The 15,709-nt window shown below is 48.8% G+C and overlaps 1 protein-coding gene across 3 annotated transcripts in view; it reads left to right on the top strand.

The window, feature by feature from the left end:
- Nucleotides 1-10,813: 10,813 nt before the first annotated feature.
- LOC140393703 (N-fatty-acyl-amino acid synthase/hydrolase PM20D1-like) overlaps nucleotides 10,814-15,709 on the top strand; it is a 96,212-nt gene continuing 91,316 nt past the window's right edge. The window contains exons 1-2 of one of the 3 annotated variants that reach the window (XM_072480001.1): nucleotides 10,814-10,836; nucleotides 12,275-12,495. In XM_072480001.1, the coding sequence (XP_072336102.1) occupies nucleotides 10,829-10,836; nucleotides 12,275-12,495 (229 nt within the window). In that variant the 5' untranslated portion in view covers nucleotides 10,814-10,828. Of the gene's footprint in view, nucleotides 10,837-12,130; nucleotides 12,496-15,709 lie in introns of those variants that run through there. The other 2 variants (XM_072480002.1, XM_072480000.1) reach the window with 2 other exon arrangements.

A 15,709-nucleotide genomic window follows, 5' to 3' on the forward strand; every position in this document is an offset into this window, starting at 1 on the left:
CCCCCGGCGATTCTCCGGGCCCCGATGAGCCGAGCGGCCGTCCATTTTTGGCCAGTCCCGGCATGAATCACTCAACTCACGTACCGGCGGGACCTGGCAGGTAAGTCGGCGGGGGCGGTCCTCGGGGGGGGGGGGGGGGGGGGACACGGGGGGATCCGACCCTGGGGGCTCCCACGGTGGCCAGGCCCGCGTCGGGACCCACCGATCTGCGGGCGGGCTTGTTCTGTGAGGGCACTTCTTCCTTCCGCGCCGGCCCCGTGTAGGGCTCCGCCATGGCTGGCGCGGAGAAGAGAACTCCCCACGCATGCGCCAAAATAGGCCGTCCGGTCTGCGCATGCGCAGAAACACGCAGGCTGTTCCGCGCATGAGCGAGATCACGCCGGTCCTTCGCGCATGCGTGAACTCGCGCCGTCCCTTCGCGCCGGCTGGAGTGGCGGCAACCCCTCCGGTGTCCACCTAGCCCTAGGGCTGTTGATGCCAGAGTGGTTGGCGCCGGTTTTCCCGCCGGCGTGGGGACTTAGTCCCCAAAAGGGAGAATCCCGGCCAGTGTGTTTCTATAAAGCGGACAAGAGGTCCATGATATGATAACACCATAAGACTGAGGAGCAGAAGTAGGGTATGCGGCCCATTGAGTCTACTCAGCCATTCAATGAGATCATGTCAGTTTCACACACAGGTATTAAATTGAAAATCTACCTGTTTAAATTCACATTTGCGTTAATTGGAATCCTACTTTAGCTATTTGTTGAGAGGGACAAATCCAGTTCCAGCAGCAAGAAAAAATGTTTAGTTCCTAATAGTAATTAGCCTGTCTAGACCTCCCAACAATTGCAAGGATTATTCCATCGCATAATTACACAGGCTTAGTTTAGGAGTTCTTTGATGATGTTGCCTTAGGGTGCTGCGGCAAAGTTATTATATTCAGTAATAATTATAAATTTGAATGACAAAGGGGGGGGGTCAATGTTCTGGGGAGACTACAGGGATTCATTCAATTAATAATCCCACCGAAATCGGGTCCTCAAAATTAACCTTCAAAGTGTTACGTAAATTAACCTGTGAACTGGTAATAAAATAGTTTGTTTTATATTGCCTCCCTGGTTACGGTAATGGAAAAGGATTTTACTTTCTCCTTTATGAAATCCTACAACCTTCGAGAAGGAAATCTGAAGAAGTGTTCACTCAGAATTGGGTACTCTAAATGTATTTATTTTTTACAGCTGGTCTCTGGGTAAAGGTGTCAACAAGCAGCTCCTTCGACATTTCATTTGTAAACCAAGCATGTTTTAAGATCACAAAGAAAGTGTTTGCAAACAGAAAAGCGCAGTAATACTTACATGGTGGTCGCCAATAAGGAAGATAGAAACAGGATAAGCGCGGCGGATAAAGGCGATGGTTCTGACAAAGAATCAACAGCAGCACTAGAGAATCAGAGCAGAGCTGAGCGACTCGAAAAAGGAAACCAACCCTCTGTTGAATTTATGAGGTTTGCTTTGTAGAATGTTGATATAGTGAAATGGGTGCACCTGTAGGTAACAGTTGGCTGAATAGTTATTATAACATTTTACTGCAATGTGAAGACACCATGTGTACTGAGTATAACAATGTTTTCAGCATCCAATCATCTATAACTTGCTGTCAAATTTTCTTTAATTGCTGCCTCACGGCGCCAAGGACCCAGGTTTGGTCCCGGCCCTGGATCACTGTCCATGTAGAGTTTGCACATTCTCCCCGTGTCTGCGTGGGTCTCACCCCCACAACACAAAAATATGTGCAGGGTAGGAGAATCGACTACGCTAAATTGCCCCTTAATTGGAAAAAAAAAGAATTGGGGACTCAAATTTTTTTTTAAAGTAAATTATTTTAAATTCATTGACGGGATGTGGGGGTCGCTGGCTAGGCCAGCGTTTATTGCCCATCCCTAGTTGCCCTTCAGAAGGTGGTGGTGAGCTGCCTTCTTGAACCGCTACACACTCCGAGGTGTAGGTACACCCACAGTGCTGTTAGGGAGGGAGTTCCAGGATTTTGTGAAGGAGCGGCGATGTATTTTCAAGTCAGGATGGTGAGTGACTTGGAGGGGACCCTCCAGGTGGCGGAGTTCCCAGGTATCTGCTGCTCTTGTCCTTCTAGATGGTAGTGGTTGTGGGTTTGGAAGGTGCTGGCTAAGGAACCTTGGTGAGTTTACTGCAGTGTATCTTGTAGATGGTACTCAAGCGGGCTACTTTGACCTGGATGGTGTTGTCAAAGTCACTCTTAAGTGCCGAAGCAAACCTTGATATCATCCAGTATAAACCCCAAAGCTATGCAATCAAAATCGGTCCATGTGCAGGATCCAAGCTTTACACTGACTTTATACTCTCCCCAGTACAAGGTGTCCCTGGCAGGTCCTCTCTGCTCCTGAAAGTAAGTCACGGTGCAATAGAGGAGGAATTTCTGGAGGGCATACGGGATGGTTTTCTGGACCACTACGTTAAGGGAACGGGCCACCTTGGACTGGGTGTTGTGCAACGAGAAAGGATTAGTTGACAACCAATTTGTGAGCGAACGCTTGGGGATGAGTGACCATAATATGATAGAATTCTTCATCAAGGTGGATACTGAGATAGTTGATTCTAAGGTTAGTGTCCTGAAACTCAATAATGGTACCTCAGATGGTATGAGGCATGAGTTGGCTATGATGGACTGGGAAACATTACTGAAAGGAAGGACAGTGGACAGGCAATGGCAGGCATTCAAGGAACAAATAGGTGAACTCCAAAAGTTGTTTATTCCTATTTGGCGCAAGAGTAGAAAGGTGGCCAAACCGTAGCTTACAAGGAAAATTAGAGATAGTGGCAAAAGAGAAAATTCTGGAAAATCTCAGCAGGTCTGGCAGCATCTGTAAGGAGAGGAAAGAGCGAACGCTTCGAGTCCAGATGATCCTTTGTGAGCTTTGACAAAGAGTCATCTGGAGACGAAACGTTAGCTCTTTTCTCTCACTACAGATGCTGCCAGACCTGCTGAGATTTTCCAGCATTTTCTCTTTTGGAGTCAGATTCCAGCATCCGCAGAAATTTGTTTTTATTTTAAATTAGAGATAGTATTAGATTCAAAAAAGAAACATAGAAATTAGCAAGAAAAAGCAATAGACCTGAGGATTGGGAACAGTTTAAAATTCAACAAAGGCAGATAAAGGGATAAATAAAGGGGAAAATACAAGCTAGCAGGGAACATAAAAACTGACTGTAAAAGTTTCTACAGATATGTAAAGAGAAAAAGATTGATAAAAATCTAATTTGGGCCCCTTACAGTCAGAAACGGGGGAATTCATAACGGAAAACAAAGAAATGACTGAGGAACTAAATTTGTATTTTGCTTGTCTTCACAAAGGAAGACATGTACTGGAAGTGCTGAGAAACACAAGTTTCAGTGAGGAGCTGAAGGAAATTAGTATTAGTAGAGAAATGGTTTGGGGGAAATTAATGGGATTGAAGGCGGATAAATCTCCAGGGCCAGATAATCTTCACCCCAGAGTACTTAATGAAGTGGCCCTAAAAATAGTAGATCCTTCGTGGTCATTTTCCAAAATTCTTTGGTCACTGGAATGGTTCCTTCAGATTGGAGGGTAGCTAATATAACCCCGCTATTCAAAAAGGGAGGTCGAGAGAAAACAGGGAATGAGTGACCAGTGAACCTAATGTCGGTAATGGGGAATTGCGAGAGTCCATTATCAAGGATTTCATAGCCCAGCATTTGGAAAGCAGTGGTGTAATCAGACAACGTCAGCATGGTTTATGAAAGGGAAATCATGCTTGACAAATCCACTGGAATTCTTTGAAGATGTAACTAGTGGAGTTGACCAGGGAGACCTGGTGGATGTGGTTTATTTAGACTCTCAGAAGATTTTCAACAAGGTCTCACATAGCAGATTACTGTGTAAAATTAAAGTGCATGGGATTGCGGGTAATGTTTTGAGATTTATAGAAAGCTGGTTAGCAGACAGGAAGCAAAAGGTTGGACTGAATGAGTCTTTTTCTGCTTGGCAGGCAGTGACGAGTGGGGTACCACAGGGATTTGTGCTAGGACCCCAAATGTTCACATTATACATTAATGCTTTGGACAAGGGAACTAAATATAGTATCTCCAAATTTGTACAAGGTACAAAGTTAGGTGGGAGGGTGAACTGTGACATAGAGATATAGAGATGCTTCAGTGTGATTTGATCAGGCTGAGTGAGTGGGCATATGCGAGCCTGATGCAGTATAACATGGATAAATGTGAGGTTATCCACTTTGGTAGCAAAAATAGGAAGGCAGATTATTATTTGAATGGGTGCAAATTGAGAGATGTGGGGCGCGATTTAATGGCCATGTTATACTTGGTGAGAGCACGATGAGGCCATTAAATCGTTGCACAGGCCAGAATCGAGAACTGCGCCAGGCAACGATTCATTTACGATCGAACTGGCCCGTTCCTATTGCTGAAATCCAGAGGCTGTGGTGTTGGGGGGGCCAGAGATCAGAGTGCCATTTAAAAATGGCGCCCTGCTCTCTTCCCGCACTGGCCAGCTGAGCTTGTGCCATTTAATAGCAGGTCATCTTCGGTGCTGCCAGCGCCAGGATACACAAGACTAAATGGGCCCGCCACGAGACTCTGTTTCATTTCCGTTAAACCGCGCCCGACATCAGCCCTGATCGTTCTGAATGGCGGAGCGGGTTCGAGGGGCCCAACCACCAGAAATTGACCAAGCACGCCGGCCACTTCGGCCACAGCCGAGAGCCGGGGAACTGCCGAGGGCAATAATCGCTAATATGGACCGGTACTATGACCAGGAAAGAATGCGGCGCTGAGGAAAGCAGTGCACCAACTCCGCCAGGCACAGGGCACCCTGTACGAGCAGGGTACAAGCCCATCCACCTGCTGGCTCACCAGCTGAGAAAGCAGGCAGTCACAAGGGAATTGGCCCAGATTAGGAATAGCAAAGACAACGTAGTGGCGGAGCAGGAAAAGGTCAACAAAGTATTCGAGACCTTCTACCGGGGGCTGTACACCTCCGAGCCCCCAGCAGGGGACTTGAGGATGAAACAGTTCCTCGATAGACTGGACATGCCAGGCATGAGGGAGGACAGGAAATGGAAGCTAGAAGCACTGCTAGAACAAAGAACAAAGAACAAAGAAAAGTACAGCACAGGAACAGGCCCTTCGGCCCTCCAAGCCCGTGCCGACCATGCTGCCCGACTAAACTACAATCTTCTACACTTCCTGGGTCCATATCCCTCTATTCCCATCCTATTCATGTATTTGTCAAGATGCCCCTTAAATGTCCCTATCGTCCCTGCTTCCACCACCTCCTCCGGTAGCGAGTTCCAGGCACCCACTACCCTCTGCGTAAAAAACTTGCCTCGTACATCTACTCTAAACCTTGCCCCTCTCACCTTAAACCTATGCCCCCTAGTAATTGACCCCTCTACCCTGGGGAAAAGCCTCTGACTATCCACTCTGTCTATGCCCCTCATAATTTTGTAGACCTCTATCAGGTCTCCCCTCAACCTCCTTCGTTCCAGTGAGAACAAACCGAGTTTATTCAACCGCTCCTCATAGCTAATGCCCTCCATACCAGGCAACATTCTGGTAAATCTCTTCTGCACCCTCTCTAAAGCCTCCACATCCTTCTGGTAGTGTGGCGACCAGAACTGGGAAGTCAAGGAGAGCATCAACTCCATGCAGGCGGGAAAGGCGCCAGGATCAGACGGATTGCCGGCGGACTTCTACAAAAGGTTTGCGATGGCACTGCGGGAGATGTTCACAGACCTGCTGCCCACACTAGCACAAGCATCAATCTCACTGATACCAAAGAAAGACCCAGCAGATTGCGAGTCCTACAGATCGATGTCGCTGCTAAACGCAGACACAGAAATACTGGCCAAGATCCTCGCCAAAAGGCTGGAGGACTGCATACCAGAGGTGGTAGTAGACCAAAATGGGGATTTGTCAAGGTAGACAGCTAACATTGAACATCAGGCTCCTGCTGAACGTAGTCATGACCCCACCCGGGAGTGAACACCAGAGCTGATCGGCTCCCTGGACACAGAAAAGGCCTACAACAGAGTCGAATGGAAGTACCTCATAGAGGTACTGGAATGGCTCTGGCTTGGAGTGGGGTTTACCACCTGGGTGAAACTCATGTACAGAGCTCCCATGTCAAGTTGACGGACAAATACCACCAGCTCTAAGTACTTCCAGCTGCACAGAGGCACAAGGCAGGGATGCCCGCTGTCCCCGCTGCTATTCACCCGAGCGATCAAGCCACTGCTGATCGGGCTCAGGATAGCAAAGAATTGGAAGGATCCGGAGAGGAGACAGAGAGCACAGTGTCTCGCTCTATGCAGATGACTTGCTCCTCTACATCTCAGACCCACAAAGCAGCATGGAGGGAACCATAGCGCTCCTGACCGAGTTTGCAGCCTTCTCGGGCTACAAGCTCAACCTGGGCAAAACCTGAGGTCGTCCCAGTGAACCCGCAAGGGGGAGGGGCAGAGCTGGAGCGAATGCCATTTAAACAGGCTGATGCACAATCAATGACCACTACAGCGAGGTTGTAGTCCAACTGAAGGCTTTAATAAGCTAGATGTTACCCCCAGCAGCTCAGGTACAGAAAGAAGGCTGCTGGGGTGGCACGGGCTCTTATACCCCGCATTGCAGGGTGGAGCTACCATACAGCTTGACCAATAGGAAACATACAATATCTACCAATGGTGTTCCAGCATTACCAGGTACCGTAATACCTCTACACAGACTACCACACAGGCCCATCACAAATTCTGCCACCTGGGAATCCAATTCACTCATGACTGGATAGCGAACCACAATGTCCAAGGTGGTGGGGGTGAGGGTGAAGCCGTGCCCGAGAGTGGCAGTCTCCGGGGTCTCAGAACAGCCAGATCTATTCATGGGGATGAGCGCCGACGCCTTGCTTTTGCCTCCCTCATCGCCCGCCAGAGAACCCTGCTCGGCTGGCGATCGGCAGCACCACCCAAAGCTGCAGACTGGCTGTCCGACGTTTCGGAATTTCTCCAGGTGGAGAAAATCAAATTCGCCATCTGGGGGTCGGATGAGGGCTTCCGCAGAATGTGGGAGCCATTCGCTCAGCTGTTCCAAGGCCTGTTTGCAGCCAGCAGCCAGTAAACCAGAGGGAGCTGAAAGCCAGGACACAATAACGTATACAAATGGAAGGGGTAGGGGGAGGGTGGGAAGGGAACAATGAAATATAGAACTCGAAGATCAGCAAACAAACAATTAAACACAGGGCATCACGCCAGTCACACGTGAACAGAATACAGGAGCTGAAGAGGAAAGAGCCAGTCGACTAGAAGGGGGGGGGGGTCGAGAAGAAAGCGGGCGGGCGGGGGGAGGGGGGGGGGAAGGAGAGTGGGGGACCCGGTTGGGAATAAATACCCACTGGAGAACGGGAGTCAAGAAGCCGCAACCTATCTAAATAGCTAAAAACAACCAATGTATATACAATTTTTCCTTTTCTTCTTTTTAAATTATTTAATTATTTCACTCCTGTTATTTTTCAATGTATGTTCGCAATTGCCTCTGTCTTGTGTAGCTTAAAAATCCTCAAAAAAAACACTTTAAAATAAAATGAATTGCCTACTTCTGGTCTTTGCTCTCATGTAAGGACAGAGATAGAGGGGTGAATTTTACAGCCCTCCGGTCGGTAGGGATTTCCAATCCCGCCAAAATCAATGGACTTTTGAATATCTCGCCACAGTTCAAGGCCCCTCCCCATCACGATGGGGGTCACAAAGTTCCGCCCAGGTTCTGCGTTGCACAGGAAACCCATGCAGCTTGTCATGATGAGCTTAACCTGATAATTTCGAAAACAAGGACTCCTACATCAGACTCCTATTTATTGACTACTGCTCCGCCTTCAACACCATAATCCCAGCCAAGCTCATGTCAAAGCTCCAAAACCTTGGACTTGGCTCCCCCCTCTGCAACTGGATCCTCGATTTTCTGACAAACAGACCACAATCAGTAAGAATGAGCAACAACACCTCCTCCACAATAATCCTTAACACGGGGCCCCGCAAGGGTGCGTACTTAGCCCCCTACTCTACTCCCTGTACACACATGACTGCGTGGTTCCAACTCCATCTTCAAGTTTGCTGACGATACGACCATATGGATCTCGAATAACAATGAGTCAGAATACAGGGGGGAGATAGAGAACCTAGTGGAGTGGTGTAGCGACAACAATCTCTCCCTCAATGCCAGCAAAACTAAAGAGCTGGTCATTGACTTCACAAAGTAAAGTATCGTACACACCCGTCAGCATCAACGGGACCGAGGTGGAGATGGTTAGCAGTTTCAAATTCCTAGGGGTGCACATCTCCAAAAATCTGTCCTGGTCAACCCACATCGACGCTACCACCAAGAAAGCACAACAGCGCCTATACTTCCTCAGGAAACAAAGGAAATTCGGCATGTCCACATTAACCCTTACCAAAGTTTACAGATGCACCACAGAAAGCATCCTATCGGGCTGCATCACAGCCTGGTATGGGAACTGCTCGGCCCAGGACCGCAAGAAACTTCAGAGAGTCGTGAACACCGCCCAGTCCATCACACAAACCTGCCTCCCATCCATTGACTCCATCTACACCTCCCGCTGCCTGGGGAAAGCGGGCATCATAATCAAAGACCCCTCCCAACCGGCTTACTCACTCTTCCAACTTCTTCCACAGGGCAGGAGATACAGAAGTCTGAGAACACGCATGAACAGACTCAAAAACAGCTTCTTCCCCACTGTCACCAGACTCCTAAATGACCCTCTTATGGACTGGCCTCATTAACACTACACCCTGTATGCTTCATCCGATGCCAGTGCTTATGTAGTTACATTGTATATGTTGTGTTGCCCTATTATGTATTTTCTTTTATTCCCTTTTCTTCCCATGTACTTAGTGATCTGTTGAGCTGCTCGCTGAAAAATACTTTACACTGTACCTCGGTACACGTGACAATAAACAAATCCAATCCAATCCAATCCAATGACTGAAAGTAGGATTAAGCGTCAAATCTCCTTTTGTGAGCATATTCTCGTTTTACTAGGCGTAAAGAAAGAAAAGTGATCCTGTACAAAATTAGAAGCTTCAAGAACATCTGGATGAGGCATTGGAAACAATATTGTTGCATAACAGCTTGAGTTGATTTGACTGCCGTTTCTTTGTGGAAAATACACAGACGGTAACCAAAGAGATTGACCAAAAACAGGCCAAAAAAACCTGTTGTTAACTTAAATGACAAATAAAGATGATTATTGATGTAATCAGATAAACATAATTGTGTTGCTATGGTACATTGTTTGGTAACTGCTGAGAGAGGCCCGTGGCTGAAATGTATAGTAGAATGACTCATTTTATTAAACGTCATCCTTTAAAGTACACTCTGCATAACTATGGTATGCAGTCATTTCAACATGTTTGGAACCCAAACAATCCAAACGTTTCTTTCATGGAGGGCTGAATTCCGTCTCCTGGATGTATGCATTGGGAACTGCAGACGACTAGTTATTGGTTACTATGTCTTGTAAGAGTTAAAAAGGCAAGGGATGCAAGTTACAAAGGGGAGAATAAATGAAAATGAGGCTGAATATTATACTTGGAACACATCGGCAGACACTGGGGAATGGGTGGAGCTGGCGTGTAATAACGTGGTGCCTGCAGCGTAGTTAACACTACTGAAGCTGCACATCAGCCAAAACCTGGCACCAACCAAAGGGGGAGACATTAAAGGGGGAGATGGGGAAATTTAGCGAGGGATTTCCGGAGCCCAGCATTCAGCCAGCTGAAGGAACGGCTGCCAATGGTGGAAGGAAGACAGGTGGGGGGGGGGGGGAGCATTTAAGAAAGTTTAACCGGAGGAAGCCTGAGTTTTCGGATGTTTGCCAGGCTGGAGGAGATTGCAGAGTTGGGGTATAAATCTGTCTACTTCAGTAATGTCTGAGCGGAAAGGAAACTTGCCGTCCTTCTCAATTTGGGCCTGGACTCAACTCCTGACTCTCAGCACTGCGGTTGACTCTTAGCTGCCTGAGAAACCGCTCAGTTTAAGGGCACATAGGGGTGGGTAATAAATGCTGGCCGTCCGGGCAGCACGGTGGCGCAGTGGGTTAGCCCTGCTGCCTCACGACGCCGAGGTCCCAGGTTTGATCCCGGCTCTGGGTCACTGTCCGTGTGGAGTTTGCACATTCTCCCCATGTTTGCGTGGGTTTCGCCCCCACAACCCAAAGATGTGCAGGTAGGTGGATTGAACAAGCTAAATTGCCCCTAAATTGGAAAAAATGAATTGGGTACTCTAAATTTTAAAAATTGCTGGCCGTAAAGGAGTTTTTAAAAATCCTAAATCAGAGTGATGGTACCAATATAGGTGAGTGTGCACAAGCTGGATGAGTGAGCAGGGTTTAATGCAGAGTGGTATGTAGCGCCCCGGTGACCTCAGCAAGAAATACAATTTAGAATGTAGAGTATTAAGTTGAACTGGAGGAAATTAAGAATAGGCTGGCGGAGGCAGGGCTGGAACATGTCTTGGGACTGATACAGGAAATCAATTTTCAGAAAACTGGAAATCTGCGGCTCCCAGAGATGTCGATATTCGAACAATCGAAGCTTTCAAAGCCGACAGCGGCAGGGAAACGGAGTCAAAGCTGGTGAATGAAGCTGAGGATCGGCCGCCAACCTTCATCATAACTGAATGGCAGGAACAGGCTGAATTATCCTTGTTTCCGTATTCCCAAAACTCCAGGTAAAGTAAGGAACTCTGGAACCATCGAGGAAAAGGGAGGATGCTACGGTAAGAACAGAAAGAGCTGCCTTTATATAGCACCTTTCACAACCTCAGGACTTCCTGGTTTGGGCCAAGGAAGTGCTTTTCAAGTGTTGCCGCATGGGCAAGGTGACTAGGCAATTTTGGCGCAGGGAGCCCCCCCCTGTACCCCCACAATGTGGCAGTGACCAAATAATCTGGGGTTTCTTTGCTGTCATGTTTTTTAAATTCTTTCATGGGATGCGGGGCATCATGGGTAAGCACAGCATTTGTTGCCCGTTCCTAATTGCCCCCGAACTGGCATTTTAAGAGTCAACCACATCACTGTGATCTGGGGTCACATGTAGGTCAGACCAGGTAAGGACGGCAGATTTCCTTCCCGGTGGGTCATGAACGAACCAGATGGGTTTTTACAACAATCGACAATGGTTTCATGGTCATCATTCGACTTTTAATTCCAGATTTTTTTATTGAATTCAAATTTCACCATCTGCAGTGGGGGGGGGGGATTCGAACCTGGGTCCCCAGAGCTTTAACCCTGGGTCTCTGGTTTACTCGTCCAGTGACAATCTCACTACGCCACCGCCTCCCCTTGACTGAGCGATAAATATTGACCAGGGTGGCACGGTGGTTAGCACTGCTGCCTCAGAGCTCCAGGGACCCAGGTTCAAATCCGGCCTGGGGTCGCTGTCTGTGTGGCGTTTCCACATTCTCCCCGTGTGTGCGTGGGTTTCCTCCGGGTGCTCCGGTTTCCTCCCACAGTCCGATGATGCGCAGGTTAGGTAGATTGGCAATGCTGAAGTACCCCTTGGTGTCCAAAGATTAGGTGGAGCTACGGGAATAGGGCGCGGGTGGGAAAGGGGGGTAGTGGGCCTGAGTTCGGGGGGGGGGGCTCTTTCGGAGGCTCAGTGTAGCCTCGATGGGCCGAAAGGTCTTTTTCTGCACTGTGGGAATTTTACAATTCTATGAGGACTCGGGGGATACGCACCCTGTACCTGGCCCTGTCCCGGGTGGGCGGGGGGGGGGGGCTTTTTACATTCACCAGCGACCAGGGCAGGGGGCTTAACATCACATCCGAAAGACGGTGCCCCCAACAGTGTGGCACTCTGCCGGGGGAGGGTGCCCGACTTGATATCTTTTGCATGGGTTTGTGCCCTGGAGTGGGCAGGGACAAGGAAGATGGGCGGAATGGCCTTCTTGGCCAGTGAACTCTTTTCTGTCAATCACACGTTGAATGGAGGGACTACAGTTCCCACAGGGCAGTGCACAGGAACAGCTGGCTGCTCTTGGCTGACTCCTGCTCCAAGTCAGATTCAGTGCAAGCTTCCTCTGGGAGGTCAGACATTCAGCTGCTGCTGCTCCGGAGTGGGAGTTGGGGGGGGGAGATGAAAAATATAAAGGGGAAAGTTAAGGTGGCGGCGATAATCGTGCTGTTGCTGGTATCTGTCTTTCTCATCTTCCTCAGCGCCCTGCTGATCCGCACCTACACCTTCAGCCCGGCCGGCAGTCAGGCGCCCGGCTCCCGCCGCAGTGTGGGCACCGCTCCCGCTGCCAACTTCACCCTGCAGGAGAGGCACCAACTCCTCGCCAACTTGAAGGGGGCTCTGCGCATCGCCACCGTCTCCCGGAGCCCCGACGACCTCAGCCCCGCCGCCCTGGCACAGTTTGGAGACTACCTGCCCACAGGTACCGAATAGCTGCACCCTGCTCAGGATGGGACAGATTCCCAATGACTGGAACCCCAGCCTTTATTTCAGAGGGGGAGGGGGGGGGGGGGGTAAACAGACCACAGGCAGCAAGACTCCAATGTCAAGTGGAGGGAAATGTATGTTTTCTTTTTCATTATTGCTCCATTCTTAAAGTTCCAGGGTTCCAGGTTCGATTCCCGGTTTGGGTCACTGTCTGTGCGGAGTCTGCACGTTCTCCCCGTGTCTGCGTGGGTTTCCTCCGGGTGCTCCGGTTTCCTCCCACAGTCCAAAGACGTGCAGGTTAGGTGGATTGGCCGCGCGAAATTGCCCCCCTTTGTTTGCAGGTTGGGTCAGGTTATGGTGTTACGGGGATAGGGTGGGGGGAGGGCGGGGTGCTCTTTCAGAGGGTCAGTCAGTGCGGACTCGATGGGCCGAATGGCAGGAAAGGATTACAATGTGGAGTCAATTGAAGAACTGGCTTTGCAATGAGTTGGTTGCACCTGCACTTTTGTTTGCTGGTGTTTCCCGGTGCCCCTCAGACCCGTGCCAGGGTCTCCACTCGTAAAGTGGGAGGCGAGTTAGGTGAGGGCTCCTCCGGGCAGTCCACAGTGGTAGAAACCATGAATGAGCCGGGTAAGGATTTACAGTAGAATAGAAGTTGCAATGTTGCCCTCATTTGCGATGCACCTTGTTTATAACAAATGCTTTCAATATTTGATTTTTTAATGATCACGTCCACGAATATATCTGACTGGGTTCCAGCTACACCGTAGAGTGGGGGCAGAAGGTATCCTGACTATTTTGTGCAAAGCTTATTAAAGAGACACTTTAATACAGTGATAATTCTCCCTCCCCTGAGTTCTTCCGACTCATGTTGGGTTTGGTTTTGCCAACAGTTTGTCATCCCACCCGATGATCGCAGTGAGTCTTAATAATCTAACTGTCTGTGTTAGCATGGCTAACCTCAATCTCCAAACGTCTAAGGCAGTGGTGGGCAAGCTACCCCACAGGGGTCACATGCGCCCCATCTGGGTTCAGAGCGCAGCCCACCAATCATTTTGTTGGCCGTTGCCCGCGGGCTGGGTTTGCCACATTCCGCTGATTTCCGTCCGCAAGTTTTTCACTGATCGGTGTGAGTGAAGTGAGTCGCACGTGAAGCGAGGGCGAGTGAGGTAAGGAGCGCGCTGATTGCTCACAACATTGACGGTGGGAGCCCAGCGCCTCCACTGCATCTGAAGCAAAAATATTTATTTTGTTTTTCCCATTTGAACTTGATGGTAATTCCATCAATATATAAATGATTAAGCATTTTCCATAACTCCTCATGAAATATTCAGTGTGTATTCAATGTATTGAATCTTATTCATGGGGTCACGGTTAGTGAACAAGCCCCGATTTCAATCTTGCAGCCCACTGCGATGAAGGAGGGTCACTCATGCAGCCCACTCACTCGCCCAGGCTACCCACCACTGGTCTAAGTATTGAAAATAGAAATAGCCAGCATTTCGCAGTCTGCAATGCTTTCAAAATTCTATCTAGATGCAGTCAGATAACAGACCTCTGAATGGAGGGCACTTGGCTTATAATGTTACACTTCAGTGTAGTGCCATTTTCACTCGCTGTTACTATTCATGGCATTATCCAACTTTAGCGCAACTCCCGTGGCATTGCTTCTGGATGGTGTGGATCAGGCTCTTAATTTCTGCCCCATTACTAATATCAGTCATCAGTGAGGAACCACAAATCTGGAGCCAAAATGGCGACCAAGCCGTGTTCTTCGAACAAGAAGCTGAGGTCAAGGTTGAGATCAATGGGGATCCGTCGTGGAGGGTGTATCCTGCTCTTTGTGGATCGAGTGGGTCAATTAGGAAGGAAATTCAGTTTTACAGTAGAATGTGGTTGGGGGCAGAGAGAGCAAAGTAAGGGAACTGTCTAACAACAGACGCTCCACATATCTAACCAATCAGAAAGACGAAAGCCACAAAAGAATTAGAATATAAATGTGTTAAATTAGGAGAGACTGACAGGAAGACTTGCTAAGCAACTTTAGTAGCTAGGAGTAGTAACCACATGATACCAATAAGACTAGAGATAATAGGGCAGCATGGTAGCACTATGGCTTCACAGCGCCAGGGTCCCAGGTTCGATTCCCGGCTTGGGTCACTGTCTGTGCGGAGTCTGCACGTTCTCCCCGTGTCTGCGTGGGTTTCCTCTGGGTGCTCCGGTTTCCTCCCACAGTCCAAAGATGTGCAGGTTAAGTAGATTGGCCATGCTAAATTGCCCTTCATGTCCAAAATGGTTAGGAGGGGTTATTGGTTACGGGGATAGGGTGGAAGTGGCTTAAGTGGGTCGATGCAGACTCGATGGGCCAAATGGCTTTCTTTTGCACTGTATGTTCTATGTAACCTTCCCTGTTTCATACCGTCAAATTTTTCAGCCCTTTGACTATTTGTTTGTGCTTGCTAAAACTCAACAAGGATTTAAACACCTGCGTGCTACCCAGAGGGATTGCACAGAACCACTCAGCATTATTGAAACAAGTGAAAGTCTTGTCCCCCCACTCCTTAAACGTCCACCCCCCCCCATACATAAATGGTCCTGATTCAATGAGCCCTCACTGCGCCACACTCTTCCTCCCTGCTCAAATGACCCTGTTACACTCTCTGATTCACCTTCGCTGCCATGCTCCGCTGCCATGCTCCGCTGCCATGCTCCGCTGCCATGCTCCGCTGCCATACTCCGCTACCATGCTCCGCTGCCATGCTCCGCTGCCATGCTCCGCTGCCACCTGTGGCTGCCAACTACAGCATCCACCAGAATGATTCATCTGTATTGAGTAGGAGCCAGGGGTAACTAACCAAACAGGAATTTCTGAGAAGTCTGGGTGTAAACGGTCCTGCACAGACTAGAAGATGGGGGAGGGGAAAGTGCATCTGTGAAATGAATGATCTTAAAGGGAGAGAAGCTTTGAGAAAACCCAAAGGACTATGACCATGTACAAGAACCTTGTCATGTCAAGAATGATTTTATTCCAATTTTATTCCCACAATTGTCCATATTTCACCCTGATAGAAGTTTGAGTCCAGTACTTGACTCTTTTGCATCTATTTGAAAAGCTCCTGCTGATTTGAATCTCGTGCCACCACCCCCTGAGGCACCCCCTGAGGCAATGTGGTTGATTTTTCTCTGGGTACATCATTGGATTACACAGT

Source organism: Scyliorhinus torazame, chromosome 17, assembly GCF_047496885.1.
Source record: "Scyliorhinus torazame isolate Kashiwa2021f chromosome 17, sScyTor2.1, whole genome shotgun sequence".
NCBI classification, from domain to species: domain Eukaryota; kingdom Metazoa; phylum Chordata; class Chondrichthyes; order Carcharhiniformes; family Scyliorhinidae; genus Scyliorhinus; species Scyliorhinus torazame.